At 35.4% G+C, this 17,654-nt stretch overlaps 2 protein-coding genes across 2 annotated transcripts; both read right to left on the bottom strand.

The window, feature by feature from the left end:
- Nucleotides 1-1,352: 1,352 nt before the first annotated feature.
- LOC130050796 (uncharacterized) lies at nucleotides 1,353-3,710 on the bottom strand. Its single transcript, XM_056151432.1, has 3 exons — nucleotides 3,072-3,710; nucleotides 2,338-2,479; nucleotides 1,353-1,807 (listed from the first exon to the last, which is right to left on the bottom strand). The coding sequence occupies exons 1-3, from the start codon at nucleotides 3,708-3,710 to the stop codon at nucleotides 1,353-1,355; spliced, it is 1,236 nt and encodes a 411-aa protein (XP_056007407.1).
- A 6,872-nt stretch (nucleotides 3,711-10,582) lies between these two features.
- LOC130050797 (uncharacterized) lies at nucleotides 10,583-17,177 on the bottom strand. The gene is made up of 2 exons (XM_056151433.1): nucleotides 17,061-17,177; nucleotides 10,583-14,608 (listed from the first exon to the last, which is right to left on the bottom strand). Exon 2 carries the CDS (start codon nucleotides 12,975-12,977, stop codon nucleotides 12,051-12,053), a length of 927 nt encoding a protein of 308 aa, XP_056007408.1. The 5' UTR covers nucleotides 12,978-14,608; nucleotides 17,061-17,177; the 3' UTR covers nucleotides 10,583-12,050.
- Nucleotides 17,178-17,654: the final 477 nt, after the last annotated feature.

The raw sequence follows: 17,654 nt of genomic DNA on the forward strand, positions 1-17,654 counted from the left end.
AGAAAAAGAGAAAGTTGTTGTTACTTCATTTGGAGAATTCATAGATGATGTCATACTGAAAGAAGCTAAAGCTAACCTTACAGAGCTAAAGAACTTGTACCAACAAGTTACATGTGTGCTTCCAGATGGAGGAAAATTGATCTTGAATGTTCCCGTTTCTGTTAATAAGCGTGTTCCAGGGAATAGAAATGACTGTGTATTAGGCTATGGAAAAACTGTCTTAGAAATTGGCCTTTTATATCAATGTTTAAATCTAAATATCAAGATTCCCAATCGAGAAATCATCATGTGTGTGTTAAAAGAGAACAACAACCAATCTAAGATTCCTTTTCCTGCAAACTTCGCTGCTGGACCTGAAGACTGCCAAAGAAACTTTTTACGGTCTCTTTGTTAACCAGAAAGGCAAAGTAGACACAAACATTCCAGCTGATCTACACATGGAACACTTTGTGAAAGAGATAAAAGAGCATCTTAAGTCTCTTCATGCAAAGAAGACAGAGTCATCAGTGCAGTCTCGATCATCTGCCATTGCAGGAATGCGACAAATATCAGTAAATTATGATGACACAACACAAGTACTTTACAGAGCTAAAAGGCACAGCACACCTTCCTCAGATGAGGATGAGCTTAATATCATTCATAGGCTATTGCGTGTCAGGCCTTTTGAAAATGATGATGGACGTAGTCTTGAATGCTACACAAAACCACTTGCAAGTCCCCTTGCAAATATCAACTTGGTACACTTGCAAGAATGGATCAGGAGTCATCAGTATGAGATTATCAGTGACTTTGGCATCTAATCTGGTGAGCGATTCATAATTAAATATATACAGCCAACTCAACTTTCTAACTTTATATATAGCCAAGACCTAAGAAAAAAAATATATCTGTTTACTGTTACATGCTGTTAAAAAAAATTGGGTCGGTAGATAGGTTTTTTTTTCTTTTCAATTTTTGAATATTTTTTTAATTTCAAAAATTCCTGTTATCTACTAAAAACTGGTTCATCTATGTGCAGCATGTTTTTTTAGTTTCACTGTTTCTGTATGAAGAATTCACAATGCTCTTTTTCAAATAATGACCATAAATTGGCAAAAACAAATGTATGTTTGTTCAATGAATTTTACCAATAATAACTGTTGTGTTCACAGAAAAAAAATAGCGTCGGTCGGGTAACAGTAAACGAAGGTATTTTCTTTTTGTTAGGCACAATTCAGCATAAGAGCTTTTCTGATCACTTGTTGTCCGTTGTCTGTGGTGACACAAAAATTAAGACAACTGATTTTTCCATTAAGTACTTCATCTATGCACTGGGAAGCACAAAACATTTGAAATGCATTACAATGACACACTTAATTTGAAAATGGTACATAAATTTTTGCGTGTTCATGATTCAAACCAAAATCCTGAATTAAATTGTCTGTTTCCATATATCTTGAATAATTGTGGATGGCTGCTTCTATTTGGTAAGGAGATATTTCCAAGTTATGAAATGAAATGTAATCTGACAATGATTGTCGGATGGAAGACTTCACCTCTTGCCGAAGAGGTAGAACTAAATTCCATTCCATTAAGCTTGGATCACAAATGTTACAGCACAAAGATTGTTTGTTTTCACTATCATTGGTGTCATCTGTGAATCCAAAGTAATCATTCAGGATTTTTCTCCTACAAGTTGCTTCATTACGGCAGAAAGACTTCATTATCTTGTTCATTTCAGGCCTGCCTACATCACTATTGTTGAAAAACAAAATGGCTGTTGCCTGTTTTCCTGTTCTACCTGTTCTTCCCACTTGCTGAATATATGCTGTTGGAATGAAATTTGTTCTATTAATTACCTTGATTAAACTATATATAATTGTTTTCACAAGATATTGTTTAAATTTGGAATAATCATTTGGCTCAGTTTTCCTTAACATTTTAAATTTTTTGCTAGAAAAATTAAGTTAGAAGTGGTTTATGTGAAGGAACATATCGTTAAAAAGTAGACTGACATGTTCTGTTAATTTCCTTGACACTGGCAGATTAGAGTTTTTAACAGTACATATTTATATTAATAAAGATTTTGATTTGTGCATATTTTTGATTGCTTATTCAAATCTGTTTCGGTTTTGGTTGTTTTTCCCCATTGTTTTCTATTATAAGCCATATTTTATGCTACATGTAAGTAGTAGGAAGTCATGAGTAATGGATCCTTTTTATTGATCTTGACCTTGCATCTACAATAAGATTTGACTCTTTTTTTTCAAAATCACTAGACCAAATTTGATGATGTTCTGTCCAAATTGAATGTGATTTGCAACCATTGTATAATTAAAATGAAAAAGTTACCGGTACCTTCAATACTTTTAGGTGGGCCTGCATGCACAATTCTTTCTACGATACCAAAATCTGCTCCCATCCCGAGGGCAGAAGAAGCCAATATGATCCTTAGGGGGCTGTCTTCTGAGGAAATCTGATGAAATATCAATTCTCGTAGCTAAAAGAAATAAATTAATTCATTTACTTGGTCACATCAACATTCTTTTCTTGATGATTTAAAAAAGTAAAGAACATCTTAAATTTTTTCGGTCATTATGTCAAGGTCAACAGTTATTTATGATAAATATACAAGTCATGACACTTCCACCTTTAAATGTTCTTTTTACATTATCTTCAAAAATAAATCATTAATCGTGATGTACATTTAGTGGGGCCCTGGTTGAATTTGTCAGTCTTCTAGTTTTAATTACATTAAAGTCAAATATTGCTTAGCTTTACATTATTTTTTTTTACTGTAACCAACTTTTATTTGCGAGTGAGAAAAATTCGCGAGATTTGAGAATCATAAGTATTTGTAATCATAAGTATTTCTTGTCACGAACAAGCTTTGAACCTCATTTGTTCGTATATTATCTTATGATGATGGCCAAATCATGGAAAATAGTCATCGCGCACGAAGCCATCGTGGACACAGCAAACTAAAGTCGTCACAAATAAAAGTTGGTTTACAGTATATGAAAGAGTAAAAATTGTATATCCTCATTCAACTGTTTAGACGAAGAATTTTTTGTGTGACAAGCAATTCGTACTTCTTCACTCTCATATTCCACAGATGCATGGTACATGACAACTCTGGCATTTTCTGGTGTCTTCTCCCCATCGTATAAAAAGTTCCCCAAGACTCGAGAAGCATGCTCATAGGCAAATCCAATATGGTTCAATGATGAATTGAAATACACTATAGTGAGTGGAGTTGCATTTAATTTAACTTTTAATTCATTGAACAAGACATCCAGAATGTGTCTGTACGACAGTGTCACAGCTGTAGAACTAGCAGGTCTTCTTAAAACACTAATTGAAATATTAGGCTTTACTGGAATTCCACTATGAATCCTACAATCCTTCAGAGATAAACATCTTTTAATATCAGCTTGACCTTTGACGGAAAGTGTTGCCGAAAGACAAAGAATAGTCGCCTGAGGAAGCACAGCTCGAAGTTCAACTAGCTTACTATATTCAGGACGAAACTCGTCCCCCCATTCCAAAATACAATGGGCCTCATCAATGACTATCACAATTCTGTTCTCTTCAAAACATTTGCACTGAAAAAATTTGTTCACTGATGGTTTACCTAGTATGTTCTCAGGGTGGCTGTAGATAAAGATATAAGAAAAATGCCCATATTTAATTGCTTTGCACATATTCAACTCTTTGAGTTGTACAGCCATACCATCTAATTTGCTAATTTGCTGATTAATAATCACATTGAGTGGTTCAACAACTATAACTTTAATGTCCTGCAGTAAAAATGGAATTAGCTCATAAATCAAACTTTTTCCATAACCCGTTGGTAATGCTGCAATAACATCATGTCCATTTACAACATCCAAAAGAGCACTATATTGTTTAGGCTTAAGCTTGTCAGTTTTGCGACCAATTCTTTCGTTATACTTTGTCAGTGCTTTGTCAATGTCATCTTCAGTAAGCTGTAAATAAATAAGAATGTATAAGAACACCAACCAGAGTAAAACTTATCAAGTTGTAATAACTGGTCCTATTTTAATGCAAGTTGTCTTGAGAGTTTGAAGCTGGTCCTTTTCATTATATATGATAACCTAATAAATAGCATGAAGTGACTGTAACCTAACTAATTACACAAAAACATTACATGTTGTTGTAATGTTATGATTATGAATTGTAAAAATACATAAAATTGCAAAGTGAAATGCCTCCAGGATTTGAACCTGATCCTCTTCAAATGCCATAATATTGAGTAAAAACATGAAGTGTGCTGACCACTTACACCAAGGCATTCCATCTATGCAGGCCTGTAGCACCATTTTTGAAGGGGGTGGCAAAAGTGTGGGAGTCAGGTCCCCTTTCCAAAATTTTTAACATGTAAAAAATCTGAAAAAGGGGGCGGGGCTATCCCTGCATATATGGATGTTGTTTTTATGTTATCAAACCTTTAATTGTTTCATACAGATATGTCTACTTGCAATATAGGTGTATATGTCAAGTCCGAGTGCAATGTTGCACTGTATTTACTGTAACTGGAAGATAGATCAGGAGTACATGCATGGTGCAACTTTGTTTATCTAAATCAACGTAGGACTAATTTTCAAGCATTTGGACATAATCTAAAGAGAAAGCAATTACATGACAGTGACAAAAATATACCTACACAAAATATTGATGTACATATAACGCTTGTATGCACTGTTTATGTTTCAACTTAAGCAGGGAGATGATATGGTGATCAGCTGGTGATATTGTGAGATAGACGAGGCTCGTTTAATACTCGAGTTCGGGTATTAATAGATGGTTCAAGGCCGTATAATGCTTCTACAGCGTAGAAAATGATGCATAAATTGTATTCATGTAATTGATTTGCATATGAACCAGCAAGAAAATGCCAAATTGATCAAAATTTAAGTGTGTCTATGTTGTTTTACCTTACTAGCCGCCATATTGATTTTCACATGGAGCGCAGCCATTGGAGACAACTGAATCTTCATGAAAAAATGTCAAATTTGCACAACAGGTGCCCGTTCATTCATCAATAGTATACCCCATGCACATAGCGATCGGAGCAAGATAACTGACGTAACTGGTGATTTACTTCCCCTGGGGACTATCGTGATTTCTGCCTGTTTTATCAGTGAAATATGAGGCGCGTGTGGTACTTTTTGAATTGAAATAACTTGGTATAAAATCAAGATATTTCCGCAAAAATGGTTTCATTAGAAAGAAGAATGATGAAATTTGCTATTTCAATCACTTATTAATCCTAAATTTATTTATACAATTTTTTAAATTGCTAATTATTTCATATGAGTGAGATCTTTGGTTTTGTGAAAATCTTCAATTTTCGGTACTATAATGGAATCTGCATCTGGTCAATTTGGTATCCTAGAAGAGCCCGTTAATTACGCTTAACAGATTAAACCAAGTTGATACTCACGGGTGATTAGTGTTTCAGATAATGGCCCGCTAATCTGTCAGGGGTTGTGCGTATTTAGCCTTTCTTCAAAGCAGGGGTAACACAATTAGAAGACTAAATACTGGTTAAAACAAATAAATAAGACTAAAGTCTGACTGGATAATATGACGTTTTAAAACGTATACACAAATCATACAGAAATCATCCATGTAACTGTTCATTACAATTTTTTTTTTAGCTAAAACATTTCCTAAATTGTGGTTCCAAAGAAGATGTAGACCAAATATCAAGGGCGCTAAGTATAGTGACGTTGAATTGCAAGTGTTCAAAATGCTCAAAACGGTACGAATATCTAGTGACAAACTTAATATGCAGGACAGAACACAAATTTTTGGTCAACGCTTTAGAAGACGGCAATAGAATTATGGCCTACGCCGTCAGAGCCTTGATATCCTGCTACGGAGGGGACTGTCGTAAATCGTGTCAGAAATATTGCTTCGCGTGTTGGGCCCTTAAAACGAATAATTTGAAATCTTCTGTGTTAAGGAGACATTTTGATGTTCATACGAGTGACCTTGACGGGCCTTTACCATGAATTATCTGAATTTCTCTTTAGGACATAAAATTAAAAATAAAATAAAATTTCTACACTCTACGCAGAAATACGAAATCTCTTAATTGGGTTAATTTACAATAAGGACATTGAATCAAGAAGTCATAGAGTTATGTGTGATGCTTATGAATGTCAAGGAAAGTCCATCTAACAGTTGCGCAAGGCAGGAGGAGGGGGAGGGGTTATTGTGCAATATGCGTATTGTAAAATTGATGTGAAATTTTGATACGTCTTTTGGATGTGTTAAGTGTTAAACCCGCCGGTGTATGCTATGTAGAAGGGTGTTTATACAAATATTTACGATTTTCTAGCTGTATAAAGCAAAAAATACGTTGTTGATACGTATTTAGATGTAATTGATATTTCGCATTGTGTATTGCGTCATGTTTCTTGAATGACCTATTAAAACACTGTTTTGTTTTTCAAACCTCTTGTTTTGATATCCTGTGCTGATTTTGAGCCGATGAAAAGGGAAAGGACTGAGAAAAACGGGAAACTGTGAAATTAACGACTTCCTTCAAGGTATCACACCGGTAATTATTTTCACTATATATTACTATAGAGGAAAAAAATTCATTAAAAATCAGTTTACAGAATTGATGCCGAATAACGCAGTCAGAAATGTTCTATGTTACCCATCTCCTCTGCCGACACCAGAAAAACACCACCCTACGCGGCATTTTCGAAAATAAATTACCCGCAAACAAGACTACCCTCAAATCCACGTGTTTTTCACATGTGTGTAAACAGCCGGAGTACACCTCAGGAAGTAGCCTCAGCTACCAACAGCAAATAGTTCCTTTGTATACACTTGGTTATTTCTACAAATTACACAAAATTTCCTAATCAGGGGTGCAAAAATTAAGAGAAAAGAAGAAGAGGAAATGAGAAAAATCGCGCAAGGAAAAAAATATTTCTTTAAATATATGGAACTGCAATTGACTAAGTTCATTTTGATTGAACAATTACCGGTGTGATACCTGGAGCCTCGGGTACTAGGCTATGTGGGGGGCGTGTCTATTCAGACACAACGATCCCGACCAAAATTGACACGACGGTTCGATCGGGACTTCGCATATATTCGGAAGTTTAGTGGCGATAGTTTGGGTGCGCGACGTTTCGGGCACGATAGTTCGGGAGCTGGCAAATAAATATGATATTTAGTGTTGTTTCTCTGTGTTAAAATTGACATGTACACTTATTATTGATGTTTTAAATTATGTTACCCGAAACGTCGCGGATCCGAACTGTCGGTAATTCTTTTATAATTTATACGGAATAAATTTTGCCAATAAATTGCAAAACTTTTGCGTCTTTCATATTGTTTCATATATGAGACGAAGTCCATAAGCTGTAATTGATTTTTTATTCATTTAAGGTAGTGATTGGATGAGTCTATATATTTTTTTCTGAGTTTTACATATTTTGAAGCTGACAGTGTCTGTAACACATTATCAAAGTGTCATAATTATACGGTTTTCAATACAGTTGTCATAGTAATTAACCCCTCTTCTCAACTTTCCGTAATAAATGAAACAGTTGTTTCAGATGGTGTTTAAAATATATACCAAAAAAGTAGATATTTTTTATTATGAGATTGAATATTTAATTTATATATAATTTGCTTTAAGATGTCCGTTTACTTTCATATGAAGTAGAAGCACGGCTGGCAGTTTTGCTATTTTCAAAAAACAATTATTTATCACAGCACTGACAACAGGCATATAGATATCAGATCTGATATTGTTATGGGATAAAAAGAAAGAAAGAGCTGATGTAAAGGTTACTTTTAATAGGCCGGGGGTCTGGGTGCCGCCTACCCCCTACCCCCCCCCCCCCCCACCCCGCTCTGTGGTAAATGGTGCAAAAAATCCTGCATTCTGAGCATTCTGAGCATTTCCTGGCACTTCTTTCTCACTTATAAATTGTCTACTTCTTAAACAAAACTTTTATGCTACATATACATTTTCAGAATTCTGAAAGTGATTCTTGTATTTCACGAAAATATTGCCAATATATATCGGTGTTTCGTCTTATTTCTCCTAGAATTAAGTGTTATACTGGTGTAGAGAATACAATAATGACAAGTTTTCTATAAATAAACAATACAATATGATATGATCATCAGCTATGTCTTTTAGTTTCATCAATATACGTCTTAACATAAGAGAAAATACAAGTATTTAATTTGGTAGATAAAACACCATCACCCCCAGGTAGAAGATGTGTATCAATAATAACCAAATTATTTGACCTAAGCAATCTATCCATTAATTTGTATCTAGCAACTGAATATTTCTTACAAACAAAGAAAAAGTGATATGCGTCTTCACGCTTGCCACAGGAACATATATGGAGAATCAACAATATTGTGTCTATAAAGATCATAATTCAGGTGTGTCGATGTAAGTTTGGTATGAATTATATTCAACAAACGAAAACCAAATCAGTGAAAAACATACAAGGGTTTGGGATTGCTGATATTAGAACTAACGCTTTTACGAAATTGTTTAATTGAAGAAGCCTGTCTTGATTCAATACTAAGAGAATTCCACTTAGAAACAGCGTCTGGTACAAATGATTATGTAAACTTCAAGTCTGCCTTTTGGTATTAAATACTTCTCACGATAACGTATAGATTATATGTAGACACATTGTTTATTTTACTAGATATCGTTTCTTTTAGATATATGTGGAACCTCGTTATTATGAATCTTGTACATGGTAACTAATTTAGCATTTGCTTGTCGGTTCTAAATCAGTTTCTAGTTACAGGGAATCTCTCGAGGCTAGTACTGTATAGGAAGGCCAGTAATAATTAGTTCTGCACATAATTGGACTTTTTCTAACAGATCACTGTCAGATGAGCTACATCTATCCCAAACAACATAGGCATATTCTAAATCTGGTCTTATGAAAATACTGTACATTTTTAAGAGTGTTTCTTCCTAAAATAATTTTTTCAGAAGTCCTAGTTGTTTTGTAAGCCGTAATTGTTATTTTATTTATATACTGGGACCAGCCCAAATCACATGAAACAATCAATCCTAAATGTCTGAGCACTGACACATACTCCAACTGACAATCTTGAAACAATAATTTTGGAGGATCAATGTTCTTAATGAAAAAAGTACAGCTTTAGTTTGAGCGGAATTAAACTTAAACAACCATTTTTTTTTAACCATAGGTTATAAGGACGCTAAGGTAAATTTATTTTCATTTCAATTCTTAGATGCATGTTGAATTGAGTTACCATCAGCAAATAATATACAGAAAGACATCATATTTTCAGCAACATCATTAGCATAGATTAAAAATAATAGAGGTTCAAGAACAGAGCCTTGGGGTACCCCTACATTTAAACTTGCACTTGACGACAATTGGTCTTTGTACATAACCTTCTGCCGTTCTTGGAACACTGATATTGACTACGGATAACTCCGTTCACCTGATCTGGATATAGGGCTCACAGCAGGTGTGACCGGTCGACAGGGGATACTTACTCCTCCAAGGCACCTGATCCCACCTCTAGTGTGTCCAGGGGTCCGTGTTAGCCCTACTATCTATATTGTATTGCTTATTAGAGTTGGGATTGATCACTGTTCGTTATCTTCACCTTTATAGGAGTTATGAGATTGAAGACTGTTCGTTATATTCACCTTACACAGTATATTTTATTATGTAAAACACGACCAGGTTGAGGCAGCACAATAAGTCTATGTATCATTATATAGACACTAGGTGTAAAACACGACCAGGATTAGGCAGCACAATAAGCCTGTGTATCATTATATAGATACTTGGTATATCTTGTAAAGAAGACAGAAACAGAGTTTATACATTGTCTCAGTTTGACATACAGCACCTCATTCCCTCCCACCCATAAGGATTGGAATCTGAGGCTATGAATTTCACAACCCCTTCCACCCCAAAGGATCGGAATCTGAGGCCATGAATTTCACAATCCTCCCCACCCCAGGGATCAGAATTTCACAATCCCTCCCATCCACAGGGACCAGAAACTGAGGCTATGAGTTTCATAATTTTGAGAACTGCCTATACATGGTAAATATTACAATGCAGTGAGTAATTCTACTACATGTTTATGAGTAAGCAGATTCCTAAAGATCAGACCATTAACAGAGTGTGGCTCCTTCCTTCGATGACAGTGATCATGAACTTATTTTTTTCACTTCCATACAATGAACTTTTTATATACATCAACGTGAAAAACAATTTGTCTAAAGTTTTTCTAAGAAGTTGATATTATCCAAAGCTTAACAATGTATGGTGGAGCGACACAGCGTTCCCTAAAACATTGATTGTCAGAAATGGATGACGGGTGATTATTTATGGAAACATCACTTTATCATCTGAATAACTCACAGGCAATTATATCGCTTGAATTTGAATTTACTATGAGGGAGTACTCTTTAATAGTAAATTCGAACCCAAGCGATTTAATTGCATGTGGAATAACTCAGGTGACTTAACCCACCAAGTGACCTGGAAATAGAACATTTCATTGAAAAGGAAGTAGAAGCATTATTTTCTTCTTTATTTCATTTTCTGATTTCATCAAGGTTAAGAGTTTATAAACATAAATTTCATGGCTATATATTCTTCTCAGTAATGGGAGACAAACAATTTGTTTACCATAGCAACTGAAATACCACTCTGTGAACATTTTATGACATATTACTGTAAAAAGATGATTAAATGTTTCCATAGAAACTGAAATAGAGCTCGGTGAACATTTGTTGACATACACTGTAAAAAGAGGATTCAATGTTTCCACACATATCTACACTAAAAATGTCGGGGAATAAACATTTTCCGAGCACAACCATGAGATGATGTAACATCACTACTTTACAGAATGCGTCCCTGAATTGGTGTCACGTGTCAGTCAGTCAAGAATCATGTAGAGGACAAAAATCTGTGATCCACCCCCCCCCCTTACAAAAACCAAAATCATTGTTTTCATCTCTGATAATGAGTCATTTTTTAAATAACAGAGCAAAGTCCTATATCCTTTTCATAAACAATAATGAATATGGTTCACAATGCAGAGTTATCTACCTTAGATACCATTCACAATCCAGAGTTATCTACCTTAGATACCATTCATAACATAGAGTTATCTACCTTAGATACCATTCACAATCCAGAGTTATCTACCTTAGATACCATTCATAACGTAGAGTTATCTATCTTAGATACCATTCATAACGTAGAGTTATCTACCTTATATACCATTCATAACATAGAGTTATCTACCTTAGATATCATTCACAATCCAGAGTTATCTACCTTAGATACCATTCATAACATAGAGTTATCTACCTTAGATATCATTCACAATCTAGAGATATCTACCCTAGATTATTTATATCTCACCATTTATGCATTGAGTGTAGAATGCACAAACAAATTCAATATGAGAATTGGTGAAGCTAGCTTATTAACATCTCTACAATATGAGAATTGGTGAGGCTAGCTTATCAACATCTCTACAATATGAGGATTGGTGAGGCTAGCTTATCAACATTTCTAACAGCAAAATTCATAACAAAAATAGGATTCTGATCAAGTTTTATTATGGCTAATTTGACCTTGACTTCTTTATTGAAATAACTTTGACCTTGAACACCTATTTACCAAGTACAAATTCTCCACCTTTTGTTATTGAACAGTAACAACCAAAGTTAGAGTTGTGAGACAGATACACAGACAAAAAGACAGGGGGGGGGGTGTGTGTTAAGAATATGTATAATTCCCCTTTTGCATGATTCCTGCACACACTGTTACAGATTGAATACAAGCTAAAGGGTAGTCCTCATAACACACACATCTGGAGGATCGCAACTTCACATGTTTTTTTAGGTTGCTTATGGGTGTATCTACTTAACATCTGCTTTCTTCACTTGGTAAAAATAAACATGAAAATAAAACTGATACTTTGTAATGTCTTCTTTAAAATCTGTACAGTAGTGTGCAATTGTGTACATGTCAATGTATGTGTTTGTACATGTGTCTGTACAGTACTGTACATGTGTCTGTAGTGTACATGTGTCTGTACAGTAGTGTACATGTGTCTGTTGTGTACATGTGTCTGTACAGTAGTGTACATGTGTCTGTACAGTAGTGTGTATGTGTCTGTAGTGTACATGTGTCTGTACAGTAGTGTAAATGTGTCTGTACAGTAGTGTACATGTGTCTGTACAGTAGTGTACATGTGTCTGTACAGTAGTGTATATGTGTCTGTACAGTAGTGTACATGTGTCTGTACAGTAGTGTACATGTGTCTGTAGTGTACATGTGTATGTACAGTAGTGTGTATGTGTCTGTACAGTAGTGTGTATCTGTCTGTAGTGTACATGTGTCTGTACAGTAATGTACATGTGTCTGTTGTGTACATGTGTCTGTACAGTAGTGTACATGTGTCTGTACAGTAGTGTATGTGTCTGTACAGTAGTGTACATGTGTCTGTACAGTAGTGTACATGTGTCTGTACAGTAGTGTACATGTGTCTGTAGTGTACATGTGTCTGTACAGTAGTGTGTATGTATCTGTAGTGTACATGTGTCTGTACAGTAGTGTACATGTGTCTGTACAGTAGTGTACATTTGCCTGTACAGTAGTGTACATGTGTCTGTACAGTAGTGTGTATGTATCTGTAGTGTACATGTGTCTGTACAGTAGTGTACATGTGTCTGTACAGTAGTGTACATGTGTCTGTAGTGTACATGTGTCTGTAGTGTACATGTGTCTGTACAGTAGTGTACATGTGTCTGTACAGTAGTGTATATGTGTATGTACAGTAGTGTACTTGTGTCTGTAGTGTATATGTGTCTGTACAGTAATGTATATGTGTCTGTACAGTAGTGTATATGTGTATGTACAGTAGTGTACTTGTGTCTGTACAGTAGTGTACATATTTCTGTACAGAAGTCAATATGTGTCTGCATTTTTATATAAAAACGGTTCTATGAACAATATAAAAATATACTATTAGATAAAATACAATATATCTACCCTTTTGTGAATACACGGCTCTCCTCTAATAAGGAATGTTAAATGTACACAACATTATTTAAATACCAGTGTTTTCTCATCAATTAATAGGTAGAAAAGGCATGAAGGAAAGAAAAACCTCAGACAGCTATTCACACACAATCTGCATAACGAGTCATGTGCACCTGGTCTACTGCACAATTGATTATAATGCTATCTCTATCACAAATCTGCATAACTTTATAATGATATTGGATGCTATTTATATCTCCTCAACGATTGGATGACATCTGCATAATATTCAAAACGATTGGATCACATCTGTACCCTAACTTTGTAGTAATTGGATGAAATAATCCAATATCCTAAATGATCGGATGGCACCTCCATAACTTTACATACATATATCATGAAGTTTACCATGATTGGATGACATCTATATACCTTTATAATGATTGAATAATTTTTTGTTACCTTTACAATGATTGGATGATATCTGTATACCTTCACAATGATTGGATTATATCTGTATACCTTGACAATGATTGGATAATATTTTATTACCTTTATTTACACTGATTGGATGATATCCATATAGCTCTACGATGATTGAATCACATTTTTATGACCTTTACAATGATTAGATGACATCTGCATAAAGTATTCTGGTCCTATATTTCTATTTCTGAATAAGATTGGCCCACCACTTCGTGCACATAAGACACAAACAAAACTAAATACACACAGCCCAAGATGTACACCACCGATTGTCTCAGTTCAGGAAACGTCACCTACATTTGAAGGTTCACTTCATTCAACAGTGGACTTTCTTGCGGTCGGTCTCACACTCTTGAATGACACACAAAAGGAGAGTTACTTAGATAATTTCCATGACAGAACCATGCACGCATCTCTCTCTTGAGCTCTACGATGTTCGAAGGATTTCTGGTGGTCAAGAGAAAATTCTGAATTTCCTGATGCTGTGTCCGACATCACAAAACTCCACCATACAAAACTTTGGCATTGTGTAGAGCAATGAGATCATCATTGATCAATGTCAAATACCGAAATGAAGGAATGATCGAAAAAGGGACATATTCATCTGTGTCAAACTTTGGCTGAGCCTGTCTGTGAAAGCGACTGCACCGAGCGTTTGCCTGCCATTGACGTATAAATTGGGTCTCTATAGGCAAAAATAGGGTCCCCATATTGAGGGGCAGGGCCTGGGGGAGGCTGGGGATGGGGATATTGTCTCATTAGGACTGGGGCACTTTCCGTGTTCTGACAGTGTTCTCGGGGTGTATACGGCCCTTTCGTGTTCTGCCAGTGTTCTCGGGGTGTATACGGCCGTGTTGGGGGGAGTCTGTGAGTAGAACTCTTGTGTGTGTTGTTCGAACAAGTCACTGTTTTGTCGCTCATGGAAGTGATCGATGGCTTGCTGACGTTGTGGAATGTATTCATTACTGCGCTGACGTTGATGGATGACGTTGTCATGGTACTCGTAGTTATGGTGATAAGATGACGGCTCCTGATAGGCCGGTCTGCTAAGAGGTCTGTAAAAGAAAAAGTCAACAAAGTGATCCAGACTTCACATTTTTTAAATTTCTTTATGTAATGTTCATCCTCTATGTCGTTATTTCTTACAAAGTTACTCAAAATCAGGGATAAAATACTCTACCACTAGTAAGGCATATTTTTCTCCGTATAATTTGATGCTGACAAGATGAAGGAATGAAAGTGACAGTTCACTACTTAAAACAAGATGTGTGTAATCAAAACTTAACACAAGATGTGTCTAATCAAAACTTAGAAGATGTGTCTGGTCAAAACTTAGAACAAGATGTGTCTGGTCAAAACTTAGAAGATGTGTCTGGTCAAAACTTAGAAAAAGATGTGTCTCGTCAAGACTTAGAACAAGATGTGTCTAGTCAAAACTTAGAACAAGATGTGTCTGGTCAACACAAATCTCATCAATCTTACTCAAATTCTAACATGGACTTTTTAATATACTTTTAGTATCAAATAACATACCCTTTGACTTTAGAGGAAATCTCAGACAGGTTTTTCATTACACTAACTCCACTGCATATGTGAATTTCAAAGTCCTAACCCATTTTAAGTTATGTACGAGATCCAAGTCTTTATTTTTACTAACAAAGGCTACAACCTAGAGGCCATCCTATAGAAGTTTCTCATCAAATCAGTAAATATCAACATCTGAGGCCATCCTATATGAGTTTCTCATCAAATAAATAAATATCAACATCTGAGGCCATCCTATAGGATCAGTAAATATCAACATCTGAGGTCATCATGTAGGATCAGTAAATATCAACATCTGAGGCCATCCTATAGGATCAGTAAATACCAACATCTGAGGCAATCCTATAGGATCAGTAAATATCAACATCTGAGGCCATCCTATTGGAGTTTCTCATCAAATCAGTAAATATCAACATCTGAGGCCATCCTATATGAGTTTCTCATCAAATCAGTAAATATCAACATCTGAGTCCATCCTATAGGATTAGTAAATATCAACATCTGAGGCCATCCTATAGGATCAGTATATATCAACATCTGAGTCCATCCTATAGGAATTTCTCATTAAATCAGTAAATATCTGAGACCATCCTATAGGATCAGTAAATATCAACATCTGAGGCCATCCTATAGGAGTTTCTCATCAAGTCAGTAAATATCAACATCTGAGGCCATCCTATAGGAGTTTCTCATCAAATCAGTAAATATCAACATCTGAGGCCATTCTATAGGATTAGTAAATATCAACATCTGAGTCCATCCTTTAGGATCAGTAAATACCAACATATAAGGCTATCCTATAGGATCAGTAAATATCAACATCTGAGGCTATCCTATAGGAGTTTCTCATCAAATCAGTAGATACCAACATCTGAGGCCTTCCTATAGGATCAGTAAATATCAACATCTGAGGCCATCCGATAGGAGTTTCTCATTAAATCAGTAAATATCAACATCTGAGGCCATCCTATATGAGTTTCTCATCAAATAAATAAATATCAACATCTGAGGCCATCCTATAGGATCAGTAAATATCAACATCTGAGTCCATCCTGTAGGAGTTTTTCATCAAATCAGAAAATATTACCACCTGAGGCTCCAGAATCCCCCTTCTGGCCTGGAGGTCATAAAATATTTTTGAGCATGTTTTCATACTCAAACTGTACTCATACTCAAAAGTGAAGGTTATAAAACTTTTATAAAATTATTTTCATACTGAAATGGAGTACCTACTCAAACATTTTTGAGCATGCTTCGGAACTTGCTCAGAGTTGTACTCAAAACAAACATGGCTGAGTTTGAGTATGAGTATGGTAAAAGTTTTATAACCTCCAGGCCTGGTATTGCTGAAATGATACACCCCCTTCACGATACGATACGTATTGCAATACTTATGCTACGATTAAATATCTTTAATACGATACTTTTACAGAAGAAACCAATAATAACTTTGAAGAAAAATTCTATTACAAAGATTCACAGTCAGAATTTCAAAAGTAAACTGTTTCCAAACTGCCATACGGTAAGATGCCTGTTCGCTCTGTAGTTTAAACTGATTAAGTTCATTACTGCTTTTGTCAGACTCAAGGCAAACAACAGTTTGACCGTTATCAGGCACCATTCTGTCCCTCATGCATGTAAAAATATTAAGTTCAGGTCAAGCCTGATGTATTTTACTGAACCAGATTTTAAGAAATGTATCGAACCGAAGATCGAAGCAATGATTCATTGAATCGAACATTGAATCAAGCATTTCTAGTGAAAAGTCTCGATATTTTGGTGAATCGTTTCAGCCCTACCTTCAGAATCCGCCACTGGTAAGCTTTTTATATCATCTACCCATAACGAAGCCTCTATCTCTGTCATTACAGCCTGTGAGGTAAAAACTGTTGACAGATATAAAAAAAAAAAACTTATATGCCCCCGATCTTTGATCTCCGGGGCACTGCCAGTTCGTCTTACCTGTCAGGGTAAGGATGTCCTACATTCTGTGGCCTGTTACCCTGGTATCTATGGTAACTGTTGTCAGGGACAACAGACGGATGCTGTGGATACAGTATGTTTTCTGGTATTGCACTTTTCCCATATCTCTGTAAACAAAGAACGATGCTACATTTACTACAAGGCTAGGGCAAAAAATGAAATCAACAATCCTACAAAATTATCCTGGAAATATACGTACAATTCATTGATACACAAATCGTATTTTACTATATTTTTAATTATTTATTTATCTTTTCTCTGAATATTCCTTTAGATATAATGAACATCGTATCAAAAATGTACAAACAAAAAAGTCAAGCTGATTTAATGTTGTGAATTTAACATGTAAAAAAGCAGTTCCGCTTTGGTGAACAAAGTATCTCATCATTGTACATAGTAAAGATTGGGCATCTTAATCAGGTTTCTGAGTAAATACTGTATAGACATTTTCTTCCTGTTTTGTATTGGTGGGTCGTATACCATTTTGCCTACATTGGCAATCTCCAAAGATTCATCAACATAAAAAGATTCAATAAATTCAAGTACATGTACTTTACATTGTATAAATAAATA

Source organism: Ostrea edulis, chromosome 10 (assembly GCF_947568905.1).
Source record: "Ostrea edulis chromosome 10, xbOstEdul1.1, whole genome shotgun sequence".
Lineage (NCBI taxonomy): Eukaryota > Metazoa > Mollusca > Bivalvia > Ostreida > Ostreidae > Ostrea > Ostrea edulis.